Below are 27,407 nucleotides of genomic sequence, written 5' to 3'. Positions count from 1 at the left end.
TAACAGCAGTTAAAAAAATTAACTAGATTTACACCTATTAACATGGACAGATCTCAAATACTGAGAAGAAAAATCAAGGTATACAACAATACACAGACTATGACATTTGTGTCGATTAAAAAAGCAACAGAAAATACTGGCCAAGGATATATATGACAGATGTACATGATATAAAAAGAACACAAAGTAATAAGCTGGAAGACTATATACTAGTAGTTAGCTATTGGGAAGGGAGAATGGAGCAGAGGGGCTTGAATTACATGTTTAACGTTGTTTTCTTTTAATAAAAAAGAAGTCAATATGAGGAATTATCAATAATTTTCAATTCTGATATGAATACTTAAATTTTTGTTGTATTATTCTCTGTACTTAGTATTAAACACGTCTCAAGATATAGATTAAAAAATAAAGATAAAACCCAAGATGATAGTAATAAAAAATATGTAATTAAAGCTATCATTAAGGTGGACACACAATGTAAATATATATATGCCTTACTGTTAAAATGTACAGCTGAAACTTACTAGATTTCGTTAACCAATGTCACCATAAAAAATTAATTAAAAAAAATAAAGCTATTATTAATTCCTACAAAGTAGTAAAAGTAAATTTTTTTTTTCAGGAAGCAAATTAAAATATACTACATGGGCTATTTAAATTACTTTATAATTTATCAATATGTACGCATGGTTTAAAAAACCTAATGACTAAGGTGGGGGCTAACATAATTCTTGTATTGATTCAATAATTCATCACTGTTACATATGTTAAGAACAGTAATTACAGAATGTGATCTATGAAAAATTACAGAAAATGAAATAATGTTATTTTAATTAAAAAGGCTCTTTAAAAGATAATTAAATAATGGCATGATACATATATTTTAGATGCATGGGCCCCTGAATTTTAACAAGTATTTTCCTCTTCATTAGTCAGGAAAATTAATACAGCTTGGCTGCCTCCATATTTAAGCAAATGTTTTAAAATAATCCGAAACTCTGATGCTGACTATTAACTTGATCTCTTTTTGCGGTTCCTTCTAACTACATCACCCACTTAACCTTTTAAAATGCTTGGCCTAAGGAACAGGTAATTCGTTTTTAAGTATTTATTCATTATGATTAAAAATGTTTTGTTGTATAATGTTCTAGGTCGACAAAAATTTTCTTATGAAAACTGCTTGGCTTCAAATCCAAATTCTACAGCTTCAGATTATTAGGTTAAAATAGGTTAGTTCAATGAAATATTGATTGAATTCCCTTGGGCTCAGATGCCCTACAGATGACTTAGTTTATACAAGTTTAATTCAAATAAGTAGAGAGAGTTGCCACTTGGATTTCTATGTCCCAGATGAAATTGGCTTGTGACAGGAATGGCAATGAGAAGTAATAATTAAAATGTCTTCTGGAAGAACCATGCTTAAGTAAAATGTTCTGGATAAATGATTTCTGTAAAGCTGTAGGTTACCACGGACTCATTCGTACCTTTCAGATGTGGTACTCTTTACTGTGTTTACAACAGGAGTTGCATCACAAAAATTCAATGTTACTAAATTTGCTCACAAGAGCATCCATTTAATAAATACTCACTGCAGAGGGCCCCAAGAGAGTTTCTGATAATTATATTCAAATATCAAATAGTTTATTCTTCAATTAGTCTGAATTAGAAATGAAATCAGAAAGCTTTTATCTGTTTGATCATTAAGAAAGTTACCAGTGACCAAACACAACACTAAGAAAGAACATTTGGTGAATTATATTCTGTTGACTATCACAGGACTCCTGAATAGCTGTACCTAACACACACTTAAAAGTAACATGAACAACGAGCTCAGCAATATACAAAGATTTACTGTAACAGAAAGCAAAGGAGAAAGGAAAGAAGGCAACAAGCCCTTGTGAGGGAGTAGGAGGATGGGTGAAGCTAGGGAGAATCTCTACTACTCTCTGAGCCTCTCCCTGATCCCCAAACTAAGAATGCTCAGAGCAAAACCCTTGGGATTTTTCCCTCTTAAAACCTGAGATATAGTAGCACTATTCACAATAGCCAAATAGAAACAACTCAAATGTCTATTAGCTGATGAATAAATAAACAAAATGTAGTATATACATACAATAGACTATTTGGAAATAAAAAGGGATGAAGCACTGATATATACTGCAACATAGATGAACTTCAAATATATCATGCATGCTAAATGAAAGAAGCAAGTCAGAAAAGGCCGTATATCACATGATATCATGTATAGGAAAGGTCCAGAATAGGCAACTCCATAGAGACAGAAAGTAGAGTAGTGGTTCCCAGGGGCTGTGGAGAGAAAAGAACAGGGAAGGAGTACTAACGGGCAGAGTTTCTTTTTCGGGTGATAAAAATGTTCTAAAATTTAATAGTGGTGAATAATGCACAATTCTGTGAATATACCAAAAAATACTAAACTGTACATAATAAAGGTATGAATTTTATGGTATGTGAAATATATCTCAATAAAACTATTATTTAAAAAACTCAGGTTTTGGCTGGTAAGAGCACTAAAGGTCAAACGGACAGAACTTTATCAAGCATCTTCCCGAAGTACATAAAAATAAGTAATAAACTGTCAAGGCACAAACATTCAATCTTTTCCGACTCTTCATTTTTAAAGAATGTATCACTGAGAAGGTTTATTTCACAGTGACTTAAAAAATATTTGCTGAAGAAAAGATGTGAACCATGAAAAAGTCTTTTCTGCTATTGTCAGCATTTAAACAGTTTTAGAATTTTTATTAGTATCAATGGAAGCCTGATGGGTACCAGGAGATGACCCTATAAAGTGTAAAAAAAAAAATCTGAACGGCAGTGGGGAATCAAATCTTTTTAATAGAAAATAACAGTTCTTTTCTTAAGTGGCAATAAGACTATTTATCAAGATTGTATAACCTTTTTGAAACCATAAAGAATTCTATTTTAGCAGGGCTTTAAACTAACTAGAACGGGATAATCTTAGGAAGTCATTTAATTCTAATGTTGCCAACCATTTCCTCCCTCATTCAGTTGATATAAACAGCATTTTCCTCAGGGTCTAGAGTAACTTTCTAACACCAGCAGCAGCCAGTTAAAGAATGGACTATGGGGAGGGACCAACTGCTTCTAAATGAGGTAATAAAATTTTAAATAATGTACAAAAATCGAAATAAAAATTTAAAACTGTGCTTTAATTCTAACATTTGCTATTAACATTTAACAATTTCCACAATTATTAAAAGGTCCAGTAAGCATCTTTTTTGATTTCAAAATAAATGCAAAGTTAGTGTTTCATCTTAATGAGCGCAGATGCTATGATTTACAAGATAAAATATGTGGAATCAATATATGTGCCCCAAAGATAGTTTCTTGAATTCTAAGATGATCATATTTTCATTTACCGACTCTTCAATTTGAACTACATTTTCTTTTATAGTTTTGTTACCCAACAAGCTGAACCACTAATGTAGGTTCTCTTTTCGCATGAAGTGTTCAATACAGGCCATGACCTTGTATACGAGACATTTAAATTCGCTTTGTAGTATCTCCCCTGGCCAAGTCTTCCATTCACAGAGTTCAGTTTGTCACTGGAAGGCTGTAGTAATCTCTCACCATTGCTAAATTAGCATCCCTAGGGTGCTGGTCCCGCCCCAAACTATTTCTTCCCTTGGGAATTCCTTGGGCAGATGGGAGCCATTAAAAGTTAGGCCTGGCATATCAAAGTGGGACTTTAGGAACAAGATAAAAAGTTAGCTAGAAGTAAATAACTCAAACTTATACTTTAAAAGAACAAAGAGGATGAAATGTAGTAAACATAAAAGTGGTTGCATCTTTTCTGGGATTAATGGAAATGTTCTACACGTTGATTGTGGTTATAGTTATATAACTACATACCAAAACTGTCAAAAATCACATAATTGTACCCTACTGAGTGAATTTTGCCATAAGTAACTGAACTTTCAATAAACCTGATATAGATGTTATTCTACATGATAGAATTATAGATTTTTCTCTTTATATTTCCTCGAACTTTACAGGTTGTCTAAAATGAGCATTATTTAACTCCAATCAGTAAAAAATACTTAAGAATATTGCTTTGGCCACCCTTGCCCCTTCTGTGCCCTTGGGTGGACAGGAAAAGTCCCAGGGTGAGGAGGTGGGCCCCTCACTGTGGGCTACTGGGCCTGTTTACTGTCACCCCATCCAGTGTAATCTAAACTTGACTAATGTGAAAATGATACTTCATTGGTGATATTGCAAGAAGAAAATAAATCCCATGTTCCTCAAAATTTGGATGTGAAGGATGCTGCTTAGCCCATGGGAGACAAGAGGTTTGTTTAAAGACTGTATTTCCTACCAAGGCACATGTGCTAAGAGATTCTCCTAAGATAAGCTGTACATACCCTGAGGGTCATTTCTGATGCTCCGGCATGCACAGTGTGCACCTGCACGGTGACCTGAAATATGGGTATCTCACAGCTCAGCACCTGTTATCACCTATGACTCTAAAAGTCTTGGATGAAATAATCATCATGGCAAACTGCTTGCTTGGAGGACCTGAAATTGACCCATCCATCTGTGTATGCTAAACATCATCCCTGAGCCAAACTGGAGTGTCAGAATTTGCCTCCTGGAGAATTATTTTTAGTTAAGGTGCTATTCCATCCATTTATATTCCGTTCAGCAATGGAAGAAAGAGCACGATGAGTCTGATTTTGTAATTTAGAGAGAGAGACTACTGTGGATGCTGTCTGCCTCATCACACAGTGGTCTCTCAATGGTGACTCACAAGAGAAATCACTCAAGTCTCAGATCCGGGAATGATAGAGCCTCCTGAGCAACCTAGTTTGTTTTTATCTTCTAGACACTTTGAATCATGTAATTTGTTAGTATTCCTTTCTTTAGCATGGCTGCCAGGACATTCAGAACTACATTGGCTCCTTACTTTTAGTAAATGCACTGAATGCTAACATGCACTTTTGTATACTATTTTAACCTTGGCTTCACCTTATTTTTCTAATCTTTATCTTCCCTTTGTCTTAATTTCCACAAATTTTGTTTTTTTTGTATTTTTAAAGATGTTTCAAATACTTTCAGAATGAGGTAAAATATTAAATACATAAATAAGTACAGTGTACTCAGTACAAATGCAGAAAGATTGTAACTTTTCAATGAACTGATTCTACAGCCTAATATTTCACTTTCAATGAAGTGAAATACTAAACACATAGATAACTATAGCACACTCAAAATAAATGCAGAAAAGCAGTATCTTCTCTATTAACTAATCTCATGGCTCACTTTAATTGAGGTAAAGTATTAAATATATAAAAAACTATATTTTACTCAGTATAAATGCAGAAGCGCTATAACTTCTTTATTAACTATTTCTATAGCCTACCTTCATTGAGGTAACATATTAAACATACAAATAACTATTAAATGCACAGGTAACTATAGCGTACTTGGTATAAGGTGAAAGGTCTATAACTTCTCTATTAACTAATCACATAGCTCACCTTCAGGGCTTTTCAGAGTTGCAGTGATAATTTTTGGTCTGATTATCATCTTTAGATATAGGCTCCATCAATTCCGGATTAAGGATCATTACATACTGATATTGCTTATGTTATTAACATTTTGCAGTAAATGAAACAAATGAAAAATCATATCAGAAATGAGGTTTTTATTACGTTATTTAAAAGATTACTAATTCTAAAAAGATATTAAAATAGTCAATCATTTTAATTATTAAGTTTTTTAAGAAAGTTCTCAACAAGGCCTATTGCAAGTGAACTGCCAATGGTAACTGTGAAGTTCATTTTTTAGGACATTTCCTAAATAAAAAATAACATGCAGAGGCCCAGTTTCTCTATCTAGAAAATGGGAACATCCCATGGCATGGGTCAAAAACTCATCTTTGGTACCGCAAATACAGGGGAAATGAATTGCTTAGTTTTAGAACCATTCATTTGGGAGAGGGCTCCACAGTATATTACTTAGCACAATATAAGAGTCATTTATTAAAGAGGACCTCGTGCCACTGACTCCTTCTTATTCACAAGGTTAAGCCAATAATGGTAAGCTCTGGATAACTTTGGACAGCTGAGAAAGTTAATGAAAATGTAATTTTATTTCTCTTTGAGTCGTTAATGTCACCTTTGGATTAGGAAAAATAAGGAAATATTACAGTTCACCTTACCAACTCTGACATAGGATCTAAATCAAACAAAATGAAAGATAACTAGTTATTAAAGGCCCCATTTGGCCGACTAAACTCTCTTCATGTAAGGATGACCTAGGAAGCTACATGACCGTAAGCATCAATCCCACTTTTAATTTCCTTTGAGCAAATCAGAAATAGCCAACAGGAAAGAGGGCTTGGGTCAGAGAGCTGATTTCTGCTCTTCTGTATCTTTAGATTCTGGTTCTGAGACTGACAATTAACTGGTGGGGACTAGAAGACATAAGGGAGATCTCTCAAGTGACACAATACAAACCTTTGTTCTCTTTATTAATACTGCTTTCTAATGGGCTGCTTGCCAGTGTGTAAATCTGGTGGTCCCAGAGCAGAGTAATTGTGTCAACAGTTGAAGGTTCACTGAAAAGCATAGATAGGTATGAAGAGGGCAGATACGAGAAAGGGTAGACAGAAACTGAAAAATACTAGGTAGACAAGTAATGCATCCTTTCTTAGTGAGCTCAAAGCACACTGAACTTCATTAAGGTTCATTGTTCATTCAATGAACATTTGGCTGGGTGCCTGCCTGCTGAGCACCAGGCACTATGCGAGGGCTCTGGGGTGGCTGGGCCTTATACCTCAGGAAAGCTAATACAGGCACAGAGGAACAGTTATAAGAGTTCAGATGAAGAGAGATGACTTTCTTGAAGAAACTTGTGAAAGGCCATGGGAAGTGTTAGCATTTAATTGGGGGCATTGAGAATACATGAGAATCTAACATGAGATGGTAGTAGGGCAATCAAAGCAGATCAATGATCATTCCAACCAGAGTTCACTGAACAAAGAAAACCATCTTCCTCATAATCCTTAAGATTCCATGATAAGTTCCACTCCTGCTGCCTGGCCTCTCTTCATTCTAACCTACACACTGCACTATCAGACTAACTGTCACCAACCACAACCACTAACACTAACACTACCACCACCACAACTTCCAATAGGTTTCCTTCACAGACCTAAGTAAGGTGAAGCTTATCATCATCCTGGTTCCCAGTTCTCCATAATCAAATGCCAGCTTTACCTTTCCAACATCATAAGCCAGTACATATCCTAGACACTACTGAGCAACTTGTTCCTTCAATACAACAGAGTGTGGAATCATACATATACACCTTTATGCATGCTTTTCCCCTTTTCTGGTCAGCCCAGCCCCCATTTCTGCAGGACCCATTCATTCAGCCAAGATTCACTGACTTAGCCCCAACAACAAACCAGGCACCATCAGACACAAAGTACCAAAATCACTGACTGTAAGTATCACTCACAATATGTATTTCACTAATAGATTTTTAACAAATCTATAGAAATAGCTAATTCAACTATATAACCTTAAAAATATTTACTATTTTAAAACACAGAAAAGTACAAAATATAATTTAATAATCATATACACGTCAATGGCCCCCTCATTTATTAGATGTTAATATTTTGTCATGTTTGCTCCAAATGGCAATCTTAATAAAGCCTAATTTCTGATAGCTTCCTCCTCCCTTCCTCCCTACAGGTATCACTATCTTAAATTGATGTAATTCCAAAAACATACACCAATAAACAACAGCACTGTTTAAATATCACACAGTATTGTTATGTATACATTTTTAAAAAATGTTCATAATGATATCCCCCTATATCTATTATTTTGCAACTTGTGGTTTTCACTCAGAATTGTTTAGCAAAGATGTCCATGTTGATACATGTAGATCTAGTTATTTCATTTTAATTCCTCTCGAGTTTACTTATCCATATTTTATTTTCCATTTCCATCCTGATGATTATTTCTAATATGTTCTTTTTCAAATAAAATGCGACAGTGAGCATCCTCATACCTGTCTTCCTGTGCATACCTGATAGACTTTTTCCAATGATACCAAATTCTTAAAGTTTTAAATCTTACTCTTTTGTCTAGTTCTCACTCACTGTTGAGGTTTTTTGACTTGAGTTTTATAATATCTGATTTTGAACTTATCTTTAGTGATGTTAGTTTCTCATTTGGGGATTCCTGAACAATATGTAGTTACATTTGGGTTCCAAACTCACATGTGGTACGTGTGGGGTTTGACAGGGGTGCAGCCCTCTGAGTGTCATGGCTTTTGATGCAGCAATCTTAAGTTCAAACATATCACCTTGAGCACATACAAGGCCTCATTCTTTGGTCCCTGCATAGAAATTAAACCCAAGACTCTAATGCTTTTTTGGGGATTTCTTTTTCTCAAGCCTCCTGCAGAGGCACCTCTGGCTTTCAGTTCCCTTTCCAGTTCTAGTACCTGGGGATTTTCCTTACTTTTTTGCCATTTCCTCTAGGTATTGACTTGTATTATTGACATACTGTGTATTTCTAAGAGTTTATCGAGAGAATTTCTGTGTTAATTTTTTAGTTAGCTACATTGCTAGAATAAAAGTCCTAACTGAACTCTTTAAATATTAAATTAAATTTTCGATTAGTGTAAAATTATATATTTTAAAATCTGCTAGTCAATACTTTTTGGAAATATACAATACCATATTATTAAATTTATGAATTCTTCTTTGGTGCTAAAGACATATATAACTTTAAAAAATATTGAACAGTATTAAACTTTTGACAATTTTAACTTCCTTGACAAATTATTTCATTGAGTATTACACAGAGTTAGAAATTTTTGACTTACACTTTTACACCTTGCTTATAATTTCTCTTACTATAAAAAACTGGCTAGATATTTAAAAAATGATCACATAATCTGATACTTGTGTTTTAACAGTTTTATCGATCTTATTTCACCTAGTGGTTTTATAGAGTTCTAGAAAAACTCAAGGTAGACTGAAGGCATTTTTCAAAAGCTAACTAAATGTTATCATTTAGAAATATTTCCTAGTTAAAAAAAAATCAATACAGGTTTTCAAAGCCAATTAGCTTTACCAAATAATTAGCAATTGTGAAAAACAGCCATTAACTGTATCTACATACGATTAATCAAATTTCTAAAGATAGCATAGTAGCTTTTGCTACAGAAGCTTAGCGATGCCATATAAAACGTATCAAGCACAGGACTGAAGGATAATCAATACTGCAAGAGGCCTTTCAAAATTAGAATAAATTGACATTTTTGGTGTCAAATTCAGGAGGGCAGGTTAACAGTGACAACACTAACAGAATCATTTGCTGCATCCAGGACAACTTAATAAGGCATGTAACTTGAAGTTGTGTAAAAAGCTAGAGCCATTGGCCCTGTACCTGGTGCTGGCGATGCTTGGTGATTCTGCTCCAAGCCTACATCTTTCTAGCTGACTGGCAACAATCTGCCTTTCCACTTCCAGTTCTCGGGTGAGTCGTTGAAACTGAAGCTCCTGTGATTCAAGGAAATAAAAGGCATATGAGGCGCCGAGGTTTGCTGCTCAGGCAGATATGTGAATTACTGTATGTCACAGGAAACACAGGAACATACCCATCACATAACACTATAATGTGGCTTTGTGCAATTAGCGTTTTGGATGGAATTATGGGCCTAAATACCCTACTGATTTGTAGATTTTTTGAACTTAAAAAAGGTACTAGAATATTTGCCTTTGTTTGCAATTACAAACATGTGGATATTTATTTGCTCTTCTTTTTCCTTTTTTGGTGCTAATGGAGGTCTTCAAACAGTACTTCTGCTACAATGCTGTATTAAACATAAGGTTTGCAGAATTCTTATTTGATGTGTGTCCTACAATAGACACACACCAACCAACACAAGCTTTCCACCCTCGATAGCTAATTCTTATATCTCTCATTCCATATATTAGCACAGCATTAAAAAAAAAAAAAAAAATCCCACGTTGAGAATCACTTTATGATGTTTAAGCTTCTTAATTATTAAGGAAAAAAACATCATTCAAATCCCACAGAGAAAGTCTTGCTATATTTATATACAATACAAACAATGAAATTTTTCTATTGTCACAAATGTATTTGTGTGTCACGGAATAAAGGAGAAGGGATTTAAATAGTATGAGCAATAATACAAAATTTAAAATTGTATTAAAAAGCTGAAAAAACTGAAAAAAATTATATTCTTCATTCTGTGATGTATCATGAAGGCAAGGGTGTTTTATTATATGAAATGTTTTAACTTTTTAAAAATATTTATCTCATTGTTACCTTGACAGGATTTTAATAAATAGAAAGCATGCTATGCTATAAAACATCTATGGATCAAATCAAATATACTCCAAAGGCTTTAAAGCCACAAATAACGTCTCCAATAACACCTCAAGCTCCCCTGTGCCGTATTATCTTCTTACAAGTCTACTCAAAGCAAATGCTGAACTTGTTGTTTTACTGGACAATGACTGTAGTTCAAAATACCAGGCACATGAACTCTAAACCTAGAAGCTAATCAGAAATAAAACTACCTGCAATATTATTTATGACAATATGTATTTGTTTGCCATGCAAAAAGAAAAATAATTGAAAAATATTAACTCCCTGTGGAATCAGGCAAATGTGCAACTACTTGACAGCACTGGCTTTGCAAATGCTACAAGATATTCTTGAAATAATTTTAAAGAAACAGTCCCTGATAATGAGAATCCTTTTCTAATGAGTCCAATTGGTGTGGGCACATAGAGCAAAGCCTGAATGAATAATAGGTGGCTCCATAATGCTATACGACATGATCATAACAGGTAAGTGGGACATTGCCTATTCCGGTTAATAATTCCTAGACCGCGGGTTCTTAATAAATGTTCAGCAACAAAAGACTATATAGATAATAACTGCACAACATTTAGTATCAGCTAATTGATTTTTAGGACAAATGGTATTATTTATCTCACACTTATTCTTTCTTTGCCCTTAAACAGTATAATGTTTTTTTTTTGTGATATACTTCCATTCTTTCATTATTTTACTCAGTTACTTATTATATACACCTCTTTTCCATCCATGAATCCCAAAATAATCCCCAAGCCATCACATTACCTTTCTGTTCCGATTTCAGTGGCCACAAGAGATTGAGGGCTAGAGTTTGTTTTTACATTTTGGGATGGCCAAAAGTTACCAAGGTATCTTTTGTCAAATTAGGACATAAAATTCTACTCAAAGAAAAAATTCCATTTTAGTGGATTTTTATTATGTTTGTGACTATCTCTGACCTTTTGAAAATCCTTTCAAAAAAAAATGGTTGGGAAATTTCCTGCTTGAAGGCAGATGTTGGAACCCACCATTCCATAATTCCTTCCTTCAGAAGCAAAGATGAGTGGCTCTCGCTCTGCCAAGATGCTAGACTGTGACTCAGGTGCTGAAACCAAGACTTTGACAACAGAAAACATGAAGCTCATTTTCTTCCTCTTTCACTTTCTTATCGCACTACCTGCAACAGGTCTCAAGGTCATGTTTCTAATATGGAAATGACCTCCACTTAAACCGCTATGTTTACACTTGGTTGGCAGTGTTAGCGATTTCTTTATCTGAACAATTTTGTAGCACAGATTTGGACACTGTTCCTGGAAGCTGAGTCTCAAGGACTGTTCTCTGGGCCCTTTCAACAAATGTGGGAAATTCACTAATACTCGATTAATAAATGCCTTTTTCCTCACAATTAGTCATGTCAGTCTGTTTCTTGCAACTAGAAACCTTGATTGACACACCTACAGAAACCATTGACAGTTGCTAGAGTATTAGGAGAGACTATGTACCCATAATTTCTTGCACATTTTTTATTTAAAAGTTGGGTAATTCCATTAACATTTGTATGAAATGAATCAAATCTACATTTTCTTCCTACTGGTCATGGAGCCCATAATAAAGAACATCACTGATTTCTTTCATCAAAACCATTCTACACATTATTTGCTCACATGTCTCATAAGTAGGACATCATTAAAGCCCCCAAAGCAGAGTATCAGGAAGCTATAACACATGGAATTTGTTAACATTACCTAATATCGTGAATATTTATTTACGAGTAAAATATATGTATGCTTTGTTACAAATTAATATTACTCCTACAAAATATAAATTGAACACCCATATGTAACTGGCACCAATATGGATGAGTAGGATATAAATATCTGACAATTCTGTCTCTACTTGCTTCTTATTCTTACTGATGAGGAAGAAAGTATTACACAGTCATTAAAAAACACATCTAATGATTTCCAAAATAACACTCATTAAGATGATTATGCAGAGATACCATCTATAAATTTAAAACATTTATATTTTATTCGCTAAACTTAGGTTATGAAAGCTGATCTTTAAACTAGTATCCAAAACTAGGCATTTGAAATATAAGGGGATTTTATATTTCTTTTCATTTGAGAAGAGCAAGGAAAATAATGTTAAAAGCCTGTGTCAGTAATTAAGTATATGACAATTTCCTCTTAAATTCTGGCAAACGAGACCATAAGCAAACGTCGAAAGTCAAGGCTACCAATACGCTATAAAAATGGAGCTAGTTCACACTTGTTTGAACGCTTTTATTTTTACCTCATTTCTTTCATGTAAAAGTACTGATAAATAGTCTCTGAGAGAGTGAGTCATGGGAATAGAAGAAAACAAAGCTTCACTTTCATGACCTCGTATAGCCTTGTCTGGTGGATAGACTGCCCAAGGACGCCCAGGGAAGGATGTGCTGCCCCAGTTGTCAGCTACTCTAGGGTACCTCATCTGTAAAGAACTGCTTTGACTAAGTGTACATTCTCTGGACAAGCTGCATCCAGCCACTAATTGAATTGGGAATATAAAAGCTGGGCCCAGATTTGCTCCAGACCTCCCCATTGGCTTGGCTGGCCTGTGTAGTCTCCAGACTTCTTCTCTGCCCAATAGTGCTTTTCCTTCCCCTCTCCTCCTTCCCTATTATTCTGATCTGTAATAAATACTCTGCATGCTATGCTTCATCTCAATGAGAACCCAACCTGAGATAGTATTGTTTTTTAGCTTCCTTTATACAATGATAGAAATTTTCTCACTAACTTTAATATTGTGAGATACTTTAAATGTACAGAAAAAGTACAGATAATAACACAATGAGTTTTGGAGAACTGGATTCAACTATAGCAAATCTTAATATTTCGCTACATTTGCTTCAGTTTTTTTGAGAAATAAATTACAGATACAATGAAACCTCTTTTTCTCTCTCCGACCTATTCCTTTCTTTTCCTTCCTCCCCAGAAGAAACCATTAACCTGAATTTGGTGTTTAATAGACACATGAATATTTTATATTATTTCCATATTTACAGATACATAAATGACAGATAGTAGTTTTGCATGTTCATAAAATTTATATCAATGGTATGCTGTACACAGTATACTCTGCAGACTGCTTTTATTGTGATTTTGAGATTTATCAACATCAGTACACAAAGATCTAGTTCATTTATTTTCATTACTCAATAGTATTTCATTGTATGACTATAGCACAATGTATTTTTTATGTTCTCATCATGATGAATTCTTGGACTGTTTCCAGTTTTGTGCGACAAGTATGCTGCAAAATAAGCATCCATGTATAAACCATCTTTGTGCACATGTGCCAGACTTTTCCAGCGTGGAGACCTAGAAGTGAAATTGCTGGGTTTATGGCTAGGCACATCTTTCACTTCACTTGATAATGACTGTCAAATTACTTTCCAAAGTAGCTGTTCCAATTTATATTCATTCCAGTAAGCAGTGTATGAGAGTTCCAGTTTCTCCATATTTTCACTGACACTGATTTGCATTTTGGGGCTTAAATTCTTTTTTTAAAAAAATAATCTAATAGGTACAGGATGCTGTCTTACATTTGTTTTATTTTGTATTTCCCTGATAACATCTTTTCACATGTTTATTGGACATTTAGGTTTTTGAATCTCAAAGGTGTAAACTCTCAGGGGGGAACTTTTTCCCTACTGACAGCATCCAAGCTTGTCCTCTTCTGTGGGTCAGGTTTCTCAGTACCATGTGCTAACATTGTAGCTTTGTAAAGTTTTAGCTTTGGGCAAGGATTTTCCATGAGAATCCCTACCTAGGGCAGCCCTCGAATGGTGTGTAGCATGTAACTGACAAATAGCACGCTCAAGATCACCTAAGTTAGGGTGAAAGCTGGGTTTACTGCTTACTTAGTTTAAAATTCTCACTTTCATTTCAGTTTTGGTTTCTGTGAGTTCCTTCCTTTATTTCCAGCTAAGCTTTACTTTTATGAAGATAATTTAAATACTTTTTAATATTTAAGAAAAATTTAAATATTTTATTCAGTATATCTCATTTCTTTCAGGGGAAAGACTGGTTAGGATAATGAGAAGACTCCCAATTTCTGGCAGATGCCATCCAACTACAGATACACAATTGTATCACTCCCACCTATTTACTTCAAGTTATTCTAACTTATTCCCTCGTTCAGAAGTAGCTACAATAGTTACTACCACTGTGGTGACAATAATTAAGAAAGAGTAGGAAGCACTCACATCAGGCTATTAGTGATGACACCCTCAACTATCTGTCTGCGCATTCACACTAATACTCAGTTCTCTTCCAGACCTAGTGGAGGGAATGTCCTCCTCTTGTCTAAGGCTGGCCTCTCCATGCCACCTGTCTTTTCCAGGGTCTGATTTCTCTCTTCTGAATCTTAAGTGCTTCCTCTCAGTTTAACGAGTCTCAAATTTTTCTCATCAGAAGATATATCTTCTTGATGTCAGGACTCCTAAATCTCTGTTCCCTCCCCTTTGCCCTATATTGCCTTTTACTAAATATTTTTCTTTAAACTGACTCCTTTTTAAGATATAGTATCATCTCAGGTATTAAAATCATTAAAAAATGGTTTCTAATGCTTTTATAATCTTTCTAATATAAATAAAAATACACGATATTTTAAAATGTTCATCTGTGTACTAAAAATCTTTTCATATCAACATGCTCTTCCATGCCTACAAACAGCAGAAGGAAAGTACTGAGTACTGGTTATACCGAAAGAAGAAAACGGGCATGGCCATTATGTGATAAATGCAATCAGTAGTTAAGAAAAAAAGCATTTTTATTTTGATCATTGTTGCTTTAAAATATTCCCCCCAAATTTCGCTTTTATACCTTAGTATGCTGAGTTTTATTTTAATTACTGAATAATGATGATAGATTTTTAAGGTATATAGCATCGTGCAGGATATGCCTTGTTCTCAGCACATATTATAGCATTTTGAACATACTCCCCCATGTTCAAAAGGTGAATAGATTATGGTCATAATCGCATCTTTGAGGCTCTTGAGCCCGGTCTAGGGATCTATTTTTAAAAATGAGTATTTAAGAGCTAATATAGTCTCAAAAACATCCAAAATAGCACTCTCTAATCTAGTCTGGTACCAAAATCAAAGCAGCCATATTTTTAAAGAGTCCTTGAACTCAGCCTTAAGATAATCAGGTAGATAGATGATCAAATGTCCTGACTTTGCAGTTTTTAAAAAAATAATTAACAAATTGTTATTAGTAGATTTGGTAGTCTCTAAGTCATACATAATTCTAAAAATGCTAGGCATATGATGTCTATCCTTTGTACTGGCTATTCCCTTTGTTAAAAGGAAATTCAAAATAAAAAAGACTTAAACAACTAACATTCCTTTCTCAAACTCTTTTCTGAGGACACCAGTGTCCTGTCATAAAGAGGTTCTGGGTCAAGTAGGTTTGGGAAATACTGCCCAGAAGATTCCAAATATTGAACTTTCACTAGCATATTAGAAGTTCTGATAAGTCTACCAGTAGGAAATTATCTTAAGTTTGTTTAACCTAGCAATTCTTTACTTAAACTAAGCACACTTTTTCTTTTCCAAGGAACAACTATGAACATCTCAAGAAACAATATTGTCTTATAGAATACAACATAGGCAATACTGGAAAGTCAAGCTCATTTAAAATATTTACTGATAGCTGAAGTAAGTAGTATTATACAGTATTCTACATTTAAAATATTTTTGATGTTTTGAAAAACAAAATTCGAATAGCTTTCGTCCCTACTGAATAATTACAGAGGACAGGGCACCACAAGGATTAACCTTCAAATGGAAACTGCTGACATTATACCACTTGGTGCACGTGAGGACGCCTTCTCTGGATTAGTTGCCTATGCTATGTCCATTGCTTCTTACATTTAGATTTTGTCTAAGATAAAAGAAAAATACAAGACACAACTAACAATTTGATTTTTTGTTACACTAGCTAACACTCTAATAGGAGAAGAACAATTTTACGATCTTTATTGTTTTATCTTACTGCCAAACTACACAGGATTACACCTGGTTCTAGCTTTGATTATCCATCCTTTAGTTTTAATGGAGCAGAGAAAAAAAGAGCAGAGCTTACCAGATGCTCTCTATATTTGCATTCTAAAGCTCAGGCTCTTGTCTGTAACTGTGTCACCAAAGCTCCTTTATTAGGAAATCAAAATAAAAGAGGGGCTTACATTAAAACATAAGGAGAGCTTTTTGCTTATAGCCATGTGCAGATGAGAATGTCAAGGTAAACTGGTAAAAGCCTAAGCTTTTCCTACAGTACGATGGATGGCTTTTTGAAATATTGTCTACTCAATAGCAACGTAATGCCACTGGCTCTTCAGTCTCACCTGGCAAGCTCTGACTATCACATAGGTTCACACACATTAGTGATATTCAAATTCATTATCTCTAATTAGATTCAAACTCTGTTTTCAATGATTGTAGGCTAAGTAACTCTACCTGAAGGACTAGTCATGGCCACTACCGAGCTACACTCTCCTGTGTTCTTTTTCTCCACTGCAGTGGATCTCAAAGTGTGGGCCCTGAATCAGCAGCTCGGCTGGAAATTTCTCTGAATCAGAGGGGTGTGGTCCTGCCACCTGTGCTTGAACAAGTCCTCCAGGAGAGTCTCACGCACACAGAAGTTCCAGAACCACTGTCCTAATGGAACCATCATTCTTCTTTGACTCAGGCTCAAACTGCAAATTATTTCCATCTTTTCACCATTTCCTTCCTTTCTCTTATTCTCTTTCCTTCCCATACCTCAAACATTAAACAGTTTCCCAAATTCTGTCACTCCACCTCGCTAACACTGGTTGGAATCCATTTCTTTCCTTTCCATACTACTCTAATTGATTCTCACATTATCTTCAGACTCCTGCAATAAATCCTAAGTCTTCTTCTATCATCATGGTGGGGGGCCTTGCCTCTGCATTTCACATTTCTTCCAGATAAACTGAAAGGACAATATTACTCATCAATACTCTCTACCCTTTATTGAAGTTTACTGGGCTCCAGGGGCCCTGCTAAGTACTTTATATGCATTACTTCATTAACTCTGCAGTCAGCCTGCACGATGGTCAGGGTTACCCTCATTCCACAGAGGTGTGATTGCCTACAGTCATTCAAGGCCAGGATTTTGAAATCATATCAGTCTGACTCCTAACCCCATGATGTTAAACACTATGCATCAGGCTCTTCTTACTTCATAATAAGAACTTATAAAAAGCCAACTATTTTAAGACCCATGGCGGTCTGCCTCTCTCCAACCCCCGAAAAACCTTTCTTTGGTCTCCTGTCATTCTTTTTCACATACCTAGACTGAACTATTTACGGTTTCCTATACATTGCACTAAAAGCTTTTTCTCATATTGTTCCATCCACCCGAAATACCACCCTCCCGTGAGTGCCTACAGTCCTTTATCCAGGCCTTGAGCAAAGTGTTTGGCGTATTACATGTGGTCAATTTACTAATTTGGATTCTTCTTAAAGAACAGTAAAATCTGTATTTTATTCACCTTAGTATCCTTCTAACTCAAATCAAAAAACCAAAACCAAAAGAAGAAAACCCTGTTAATTCATTCAGGGTAAATTTATACAGTACATTTTATTTAGTATGTTATAGTTTATTGCATAGATTTTTAGATTTAGTGATTCATGAATATTTTTATATAAAAATAGGCACAATATTTTATGGTTGATCCTTTTTGAGGCTCTTAAAGCCTTTAGAATGTAATAGTCATATCCTTACAATGTAGGTAAGGAAAATTAGAAAAAAAAATTACACAAGAGAATGTTCTACTTTTATTTAAAGTCATAGAAAGATGTTGAGGCAGAGCTAGGATTAGATCCTGAGTTATCCAAAATTTTTGTTGACTGCCCTTTTAACAAATTAGCTCTACCAGGAATTTCGTATTTTTCACGGTGACATGAGCAAATAGGTTTTTTCTTTCCAAAAATTAAAATAAAATAAAATAAAATAAATAATGTATGCATAATTTCAGTGGCATGTGACTTATTGCTGTTAATATGACTGACCCCATGACATTGCTCCATGACCATAATTGCTTATACCTATTCCCACCTGCTGAATTCCCTGATCTCTTAGGCATCAAATCCAGCCTACCAGAAAATCAGGAGTTTCCCAGCCTTGGTGTGGCATTTTAAAAAACCTGTCAACCAATCCACTGACATTTTATATTCTTTAACTAGCAATACCTTCTTTTATTTTCATCTACCTCTTATCCTAAAAAGTAGAATGTGTTTGTGTGTATGAATGTGTATATGTAAATATAAATAATTCTAGTTAAGTCTTCTTTTAGTTGAGGTTTTACTAATTTATGTTTAAGAATTCCTTGTATTTAAAGAAGTCCTAGTAGTCAAAAAATTGAGGGAAAGATTTACCACATGAAAAATGGATGCTTAGAGACAGTGTCAGTTATAGTTGTCAATGACAATTACCTCTGTCATTTTCCGGCAAGGTAGTCCACTTGGTAGAATTAATATCAAAAACACAATTAGCTTTTCTTGAAAATACTCGATTACCATTATTTTAAAATTCATTAAGAAATTATTTAAAAAAATCATGACTTAACACTAACAGTTTATCTGGTTTTCTAGTACATAAATATTTCAAAATTAGTAAGACCAATGATGTATATCACCTCATGTTAGATGCTTATTTAGGAGTTAATTGACTGTACAGTAGATGATAATAATGCATATAAATCATTAGTTCCTGAAATGGAAAACTGAGAAGGATAAATGACCAACCTCCCACACTCTCTATGTGGACTAGTTATTGCAAACACAGCAAAAAAATATAAAAATTATATGAGAAACAAAAACAAGGCTAAATTTAATCTTTTTCTTCATTAGTTCTAATAACACTAGGGAATAAGAGGCTAATTTTAAAATGATTAATTTAAGGTTTGGTTAGTGAATTAATGAAATGTAATGGGGAAAGAAAACAAACACCAACTAACGCAGGTAGATATTTTCTTATGATTATACTTTTAAAATTACTTCTAGAGTTGTTCTTTCTGCTGTGCAGATATTTTACGGCTAAAGTGCATGGTGGTGTAGAGGGTGATATTACTGGAATTAGAAAATACATCTATAAGTTGGTTCGCTGTGAAAGCTTGTTACCTGGCTTAAGAGGTATAAGTTTTCAGTTGCTTTGTCTTCTTAACAGTTTTGCATTTTATCTGTATGGCTTCACTAACATTATCGCTCCTTCTAAAATCTCCAGTAACTGCCCTGAGATTCCTGAGAAATAAGGGTAAGAAAAACCAATGTATTATTGATAACCAAAGGTCATATCTAACCCACGAGGAACATGAAAGCCTTAGGACAGAACTGGAGCATGTCTAGCTACAGGCTGAGTCCAACCTCAAAATGTCTGCATCCAGACTCATGCCCACCCAGTGTTCAGGCCCACAAATGTTTCTATATATAATGTTCCTCTGTTTTTCTCTGACTCTTCTGCTTTCTCCCCTAATATCCAGCTCCTTCTGTTGGTTAGTTGTATATAAATGCAAAAGTAATTTACCCTCTGTTACCCTTATGTAATAGCTGTATTTTCCCTATTTACCCCCTAAAAAAGACAAGTTAAAATAACATTGCTTTTTACTTGTGCTAAGTCTATTTAACTCTCAGCATAAAACAAGTAAAGAGTTCTTAGGAAAAAGAAGAGCCAGATTTGAATAATCCTCTTCTAATTGTTCAGGATAATTTACCTGAAAGAATCTTTTAAACTACCGCATTTGGAATTCTTCTTTTTCTTGCATATAATATAGTCATGAAGAAATATATCTGCTTATTTTTGGAACAGGTATAATTTGATATCAAATGTCTTTCTTATTTTTTATTAAGTCTTAATACTAATAATAATACTATGTACCACTGAAAGAATGCCAACTGTAGGTCAGGCATTCTCTATATTTTTTCTCTAATTCTTACAAAAGTATAGGCCGCTATTGAGTTGAGCTATCACAGGGTGGGAGAGGCAAAATGAATGACTTGCTCAAGGTTACATAATTAATTAGTAACAGAAGAGCAGGGAATGGAATTCTAAATTCTTGCTCTTTCCATTATAGGAAGCTGAAAATATTAAGCTTGTCTCATTTTCTATTCCTGAAGGTTATATTTAGAACTGTAATCGACTTTACTGCTTCGGAACTCTCTTCCCAAATCAAATAAAGCCCTGGAATGTAATAAGAATTAAAGAGCCAGATGCTAGTATACATGAGAACTTACTAATTATGACAAAGGTAGAATTTCATTCAATGGGAAAAGTACTGCTGGCATAATTAGAGAAAACAAAGCTAGATTACTACCTCAAACCATACGAACACATGCATATATGCACACACACACACACACACACACACACACACACAAGTTCTATAATAAATGTAGAGAAAATACTCAAATATATAAAAAGATGACCTAGGAGAGTATTTTTTTAACTCTAGGATAGAGACTTCCTTAAATAAGACGAGAAACCCCAGAATTCTAAGGGATAAGAGGGGCAAACCTATCTACATAAAAACAAAATGTCATATGCCAAAGATGATGCAAATTAAGTTAAATGACAAAAAAAGAGAAAATTAAATATTTGTAACACCTAATACATAATGCATTTAAAATCTCATATAAACAAACTTTACAAAAACATAGTAAAAAATAGACAAATGGTATAAACAAGCAGGGTCATCTAAGATAAAATGTAAACACTAATCAAAATATCAGGAAAAATATTGCTCAATTTCATGAGATATCACTTTTCCTCTTATTGGCAAACATTTTTAAAGTGGTATCATCCAAGGCTGGGGAGGAGGCAGAAAAAGGCCACATACTGTTCATGTGAGTGTGCTTTACTATAACCCTTTGGGAAAACAATCTGGTAACATCTACTAAAATTAAAAATACATATTCCGTCTACAACCATGCCACCTTGAATGTGCCCGATCTCGTCAGATCTTGGAAGCTAAGCAAGGTTGGGCCTGGTTAGTACTTTGGATGGGAGACCTCCTAGGAATACCAGGTGTTGTAGGCATTTTAAAAAAACAATTTAAAAAAATACATATTCCTCATAACCTTGCAATTCCACTTTTGGATATCTACAGAAATAAAAGTATATGTAAAATATTAATCGCAGCATTATAAACAATTTGAATATCTATCTACATGGCAATATTTTAACAAATTATGGAATCTCCACACTACATGTAATAACTACTATGTAGTTATTAAAAAGAATGAACTGGACCTTGCCTCAGAAGAATATTATATATAATTACGTGAAAAAGCCAGCTGAAGAGCTGGGTAAACACAAAAAATAACAAAATTAAAAAAACCCCAACTCTATATAGGTTTGCTTGAGCATAGAGAAAACTGGTAGGAACTCAGCAGCAGATCACTGAGATTGGTTACCTCAGGAGGGTGGGATAGAGAAATTACCTATATTTTTATATTATCTCTTTATATTGTTTCACCTTCTATAAATAAGCACATAGTTTGTAAATATAGTTTGTAAATTCTGAAAATTAAGAAGAAAAATAAAAGGGTTAAAAAAGTAAAGTATTGTTTAAATACCACCAGGACAGATCTTGCTTAAGAAACAGCGCATTCCTAGAAAATGGTTTTCTGATGAAGAGAACTGACATTTTTGCTTTTTTGAAGCTATTAAAGTACTCAAGGGAGTGCCTTTCTAGTTACTAGATGGGGTGCTGCCCATTTCATGAATCGCCTAATAAAATCAATTAGATCTTCCAAAAGGTAAATAAATAAATAAAGGGATTCAATAACTTTTTAATGGCCTGTAGAGACCTACTCTAACAGTAAGTAACAACATTTACCAGATTCAAAAGTACACAGCATTGGTAAGGGTGTGGAGAAAAGATACTGTGGGAATAAAAATTGGTGTAAACTCTTGGAAGAGTAATTTAACTATATCTAAAAAAATTAAATATGTACCTACCCATGAGCCCATCAGTTCTAATGCTGACATTTTGGATATAGTTGGAAAAGTACACAAAACCAATCTATCAGATACAATTGGAAACAATCTGACATGCATTAATGAGGAACTGGTTAAATATATTTACACATCTATAAAATGGGACTCCATGTAATTGCTAGAAAGGACTGAAGTAAATCCACATGTACTGATATTGAATAATATCCAAGAAACATTACTCAAGAAAATAAAGTTTAGCTGGGTGTGTGTGTGTATGTGTGTGTGTGTGTAAAAAGACATATATGATGAATTATATAGAAAATTGTTCTCTTGACATATACTTGGGAAACTTAATTTTGGAGAAAGTTTTAACAATTGGAAAGAAGGACTAGGCATTTGTAGGGTGCCTTACTTTCTATTTTAAATTTTTTAAGGTAAATATTTATTTTACCTTGGGTATTTGTAAATAAAATAGTTTACTCTTATAAAACCACACTAAGACCCTAATTTTTACTATTAGTTAAATTCTGACTTATTAAAGAAGAGACTGTTTTAAGAATGTTTTTATGAAGGTCATGAAATACATGAGCACAATAATAAATATCCTATTTGAAAATATATATCATATAATGAACTGACTGATTTAATGGATCCCACTGCACTGCATATTTTTCTTGCAACTGCAGGACTCTTTAATAAAGAACTGATATCTTTAGAATGGTGCTTCTTAGCTTGCTCTATAGTTTTAATTAATTTCTATAAGCTGCTAGCGAGTAAGAAAGAAAAGACCATCTTATGCTCAATGTAACTATAAAATTAAATCTACATAACCTTTCTTACAAACTCTATATATCAACATATTTTTTTCTAAGTAAAACATGGAAGACGACCCTACACTTAACTTTAAACTATAAATAACGTCAGGCCAAATTACTTAGGTACTATCAAACGGTAAACTTTTCATTTGATAAACTAATAATATTTATAGTCTGAAAGGGTAGTTATTTTTTGTACTGTATAATTTTAATTAGGTATTCAAAGTAGAAATGATTTTTTAAGGTAATAGCTGATTATATGTATATTTACATACATATTTTTATTGTGGCCAAATATACATAACATAAAATTCATCACTTTAACAATTTTTAAGTGTACAGTTCAGTGACATTAGGTACATTCACACTGTTGTGCAACCATCGCCACCATCTATCCCTGGAACTCTTTTATCTTCCCAAATCGAAATGCCATAAACATTAAATAATAACTCCTGATTTCTCCCTTCACCCAGCCCCTAGCAACCACCATTTTATTTTCTGTATCTGTGAATTTGACTATTCTAGGTACCTCATATGAAGGGAATCATGTAATATTTCTCTTTTTGTGACTTTAGGGTAATGACCTCAAGGTTCATCTATGTTGTAGCATGTGTCAGAATTTCCTTCCTTTTTAAGACTGAAAAATGTTCTTTGCATGTATATACCACATTTTGTTTATACATCCATTCATCAATAGATATTTGAGTTGCTTCTATGTATTTTTAAAAACCCCAAAATGCTATATCATATTTAAGCCAAATTCTCCAATAAAATCTATATTGAAATACACATTTCTATTTTCTTCTCTATTAGCTTCTTCTGTCAAAATACTATTAACTTTCATGAGGTTAAATGTCCTACAGACATGGATGAAACTAGTATTAATGGCTTCCCTTCTGTAATTTAAAAGACTAATTTGATTATACATTCATTCATTTGTTTAAACTTCGAGTGCCTACTATGTGCCAGGTACTGTGGTTGGCAGAGATGAGGAGAGAGAAGGGTGGACACTGAGGGGAGGGGAAAGAGAAAGAGAGAGAGACAGAGAAGAAAGAGAGAGAGAGAGAGAGACAGTCAGTCAGACAGACACACATACACACACATACACACACAGACGGATGAGAGAATGCATGCATGAGCTCCACAATCAAACCCAGGAAGGCTGTGTGGGGGCCATGAGAGCAGAGTAGTCTAAATTTTACAGGGAGTTTCTCCTCAAGACAGTGGGGAATTGAATTAAAACAGTCAAGCTGAAATATCAAAAATAAATCTCCATTTCAAGATGCCAAATAAAATAAGCTGCCTAGAAAGTTGGTGAACATGAAAAACTGAGTGGTGCTGATGAGACCATGTGGTTTGGCATCCACTTCTTGGTTGCTTGGTATAACAATGCAAACACCATCTGGCTCACTAGCTGTTGGGTCTCTAAGGTGTGTGAGAGCTTTAATGAACTTTCAAGTCCCATAAAAACTTCTAACCACAGATTTTGCTCTAATATCACAGAGCAGGTGTTGGCAAACGTTTTCTATACAGGGCAGGAGAGTAAATATTTTAGGTTTTTGTGAACGATAAGGTAGGTCTGTCACAACCACCCACTTCTGCCTTGGTAGTGGGAGAGCCGCCACATATGGTAACACAAACAAATGTGTGTGGCTATGTTCCAATTGATTTTATTTATAAATACTGAAATTTGAATTTCATCTAATTTTCAGGTGTCATGAAATAGTTGTCTTCTGATTATTTTTAAACCATTAAAGATGTAAAAAGTATTCTTAGCTTGACGATGTAAAAAAAAAAAACAGGTGGAGAGCCAGATTTGGCCTGTGGGCCAGGGTTTGCCCATCCAGGTCCTGGAGTTTAAATACTTGTAAGCCTCTTTAAAGCATACGATTTGAGGTAGACCAGAACAAAGATGGACGGATCATAGGATTGGGGTCCAACCTGGATCTGAATCTAGGCTGTGTCACTTACTAGCTGTATAATATTGTTTTAACATCTATAAACCACAGTTTAATATGTAAAATAGAAATAATACCCACAGCATAAAAAAGTTGGTGTCGAGTATATGAACAAGATGCTAAATGTTCTGTAAACTGTCAAGCTATTTTTAAAGACAGGCATTATAAAGTAAAAAATATATACATTTAAAAAATATGCCATGTTCTCCCCCATGAGGTTCGCTCACCAAAAATTTAGAGATATATTTTCAATTCCTAAGTAGAGGAGAAAAACATGAAGTAAACTGCATGACAGATAGATGTCCTGGATTCCATTTTTACTAAGCTCTTAGCATTATATAATGTTATTATACCACTCAGTTAATAATTTTATTTCTTTTACCTTCTGATTCTATTCTGTTCTCAGTAGCTCTGATTTGTCATATTTTGTTCTCTACTCTTAATCCTCATATAAAGAGGATTCGATTATATATATATAATCACATGAAGAAAGTAGTGGCCGAAGTACCATTCATGACAAATGACAGAGAAAAATGTTTGCTTCTTGCTACTATCACATGTCTATTTTCTAGTAATTAAACTTCAAAACAAGTCATCTCAGCAAATTTAGAGATTCTCACAAAATTAAAAGGCATAATTTCTTTATATAGCTAGCATGAAGATATCAAAATATTAATGCCAATGAACAGTACAGGGATGGTGGGTAAATATGTTAAGTTGTTCTTTAATATTCAGGTACTGATTTAAGATGACCCAAAGTCTTTATTCAATATTTCTCATCACAACATATACATATATTGAATCATTATATTGTACATCTGAAGCTAATATAATGTTGTATGTCAAGTACACCTCAATTTTTTAAAAAGAGACATTTCTTCCTTGTGTCTATTTTACAAAAATACTGTAAAACAACTTTTTCCTCTTGTCTTTTGAAGATATTCTGACCAGTAATTTTCATGCCACAACTCATACCTCCAGTTGGCAGATATGAAAAGATCGAACTGAATTCTGGAACTATCTTCTCTCCTTTTAAAGGCAGGAAGTTGATGTGATGAGAGAATGCTACCTCTGAGCTGAATGCACGGTGCAAATGGTCAGCAGACTATCAGGTTCAGTCAGCGCTTTTGCCCAGGCCTGAGGCTCAGGTAAGCAGAGGCCAGTATGCTGGCCTTTACCTGCCTCAGAGGTGCCACCAGCCTTGGTGCCTGGGGCCATGACTGCCTGCATGCATGTACATGTGAGCAAGAAGGAGAAGACTGGGTTCCTTTGGAAAGAAAGGATAATACATTTTGCCAGAGGAGACCTTCTGAATCTATCAGCAGAGTAAACAAAACAGTTACAGATCACCACATGGCAGTCTATGGTTATCCCTCAGTGTCCATGAAACTAAGCTTAAATTATCACTTTAAATACATACCTGTGACACCTATCTTTTAAAATAAAATAATGTATTTATAATGAAAACAAAGCATTTTAACAGTACTGTGTAACGAATGTCAAGAATATCAAATAGTAGGCAAAAATATGTGATTTGGCAAAATTACCATTGTTTCAGCCTCACACACTAAGTTGGTTTGAACAAAAGTATTTTAGAAAGGCACATATTGAGCTGGGTTTAATGACAATGACATTTTCATTGCAAAGTTTGCTGGGCCGATGACTCTAGTCCCAACAGCCTTACACTCTAGGACAGTACACAGAATGGGTTGGATATTTTCTGCTCAATACTCCATTCTCATTCATATGACAATATTTTAAGACAGAATACATCAAATTATAACCATTCCCTTACATTTCCTCCTGTGTTTTTAATAAGACTGTATTTAGCACAAATTCATTTAAGGAATTACACTGATACTAGTATTATTAACTATTATTTATTAGGTGCTTATTATAAGCCAGATACTGTACTAATACTTCTACACATATCATAAATGATGAGTAAAATCAATACCCAATGAATGACATCTCTGTGCTAAGCACTTCTTAATTTCTACAACCACCCAGAGGGACGTATTATTAGTCTTGTTTTTGAGATGCTGATCATGAGTGTCTAAGGTCACGCACCTGATAGATGATGAGCAGGGACAGAAATGACTCCAGGGTTGGTGCCCTTTATCACTGTCTTTCAGCCTCACACCATGACCTACAGAGTGTGGCAATGAAATTGATTTCAAAGAGGCAAGAGGAAGATAATCATCTCTTAAAAACAATATAACCCAAAGC

At 34.4% G+C, this 27,407-nt stretch overlaps 1 protein-coding gene and 1 non-coding gene across 16 annotated transcripts in view; one reads left to right on the top strand and one right to left on the bottom strand.

The window, feature by feature from the left end:
- PKP4 (plakophilin 4) overlaps positions 1-27,407 on the bottom strand; it is a 222,404-nt gene that overhangs the window by 90,233 nt on the left and 104,764 nt on the right. For 10 of the 15 annotated variants that reach the window (XM_006921099.3, XM_015596613.2, XM_015596614.2 and 7 more), the window contains one exon: positions 9,456-9,568. The exons of 2 other annotated variants lie outside the window; for them this stretch is intronic. In XM_006921099.3, the coding sequence (XP_006921161.1) occupies positions 9,456-9,568 (113 nt within the window). Of the gene's footprint in view, positions 1-9,455; positions 9,569-27,248; positions 27,328-27,407 lie in introns of those variants that run through there. 3 more of the 15 variants (XM_015596615.2, XM_025039481.1, XM_025039486.1) reach the window with 2 other exon arrangements.
- On the top strand, positions 21,383-21,502 carry LOC112470654. The gene has a single exon (XR_003043036.1). It is a non-coding gene; the product is annotated as a 5S ribosomal RNA (ribosomal RNA).

Source organism: Pteropus alecto, unplaced genomic scaffold (assembly GCF_000325575.1).
Source record: "Pteropus alecto unplaced genomic scaffold, ASM32557v1 scaffold3, whole genome shotgun sequence".
NCBI classification, from domain to species: domain Eukaryota; kingdom Metazoa; phylum Chordata; class Mammalia; order Chiroptera; family Pteropodidae; genus Pteropus; species Pteropus alecto.
The sequence above is the reverse complement of the archived record's forward strand: the minus strand, read 5'-3'. Positions and strand labels throughout refer to the sequence as shown.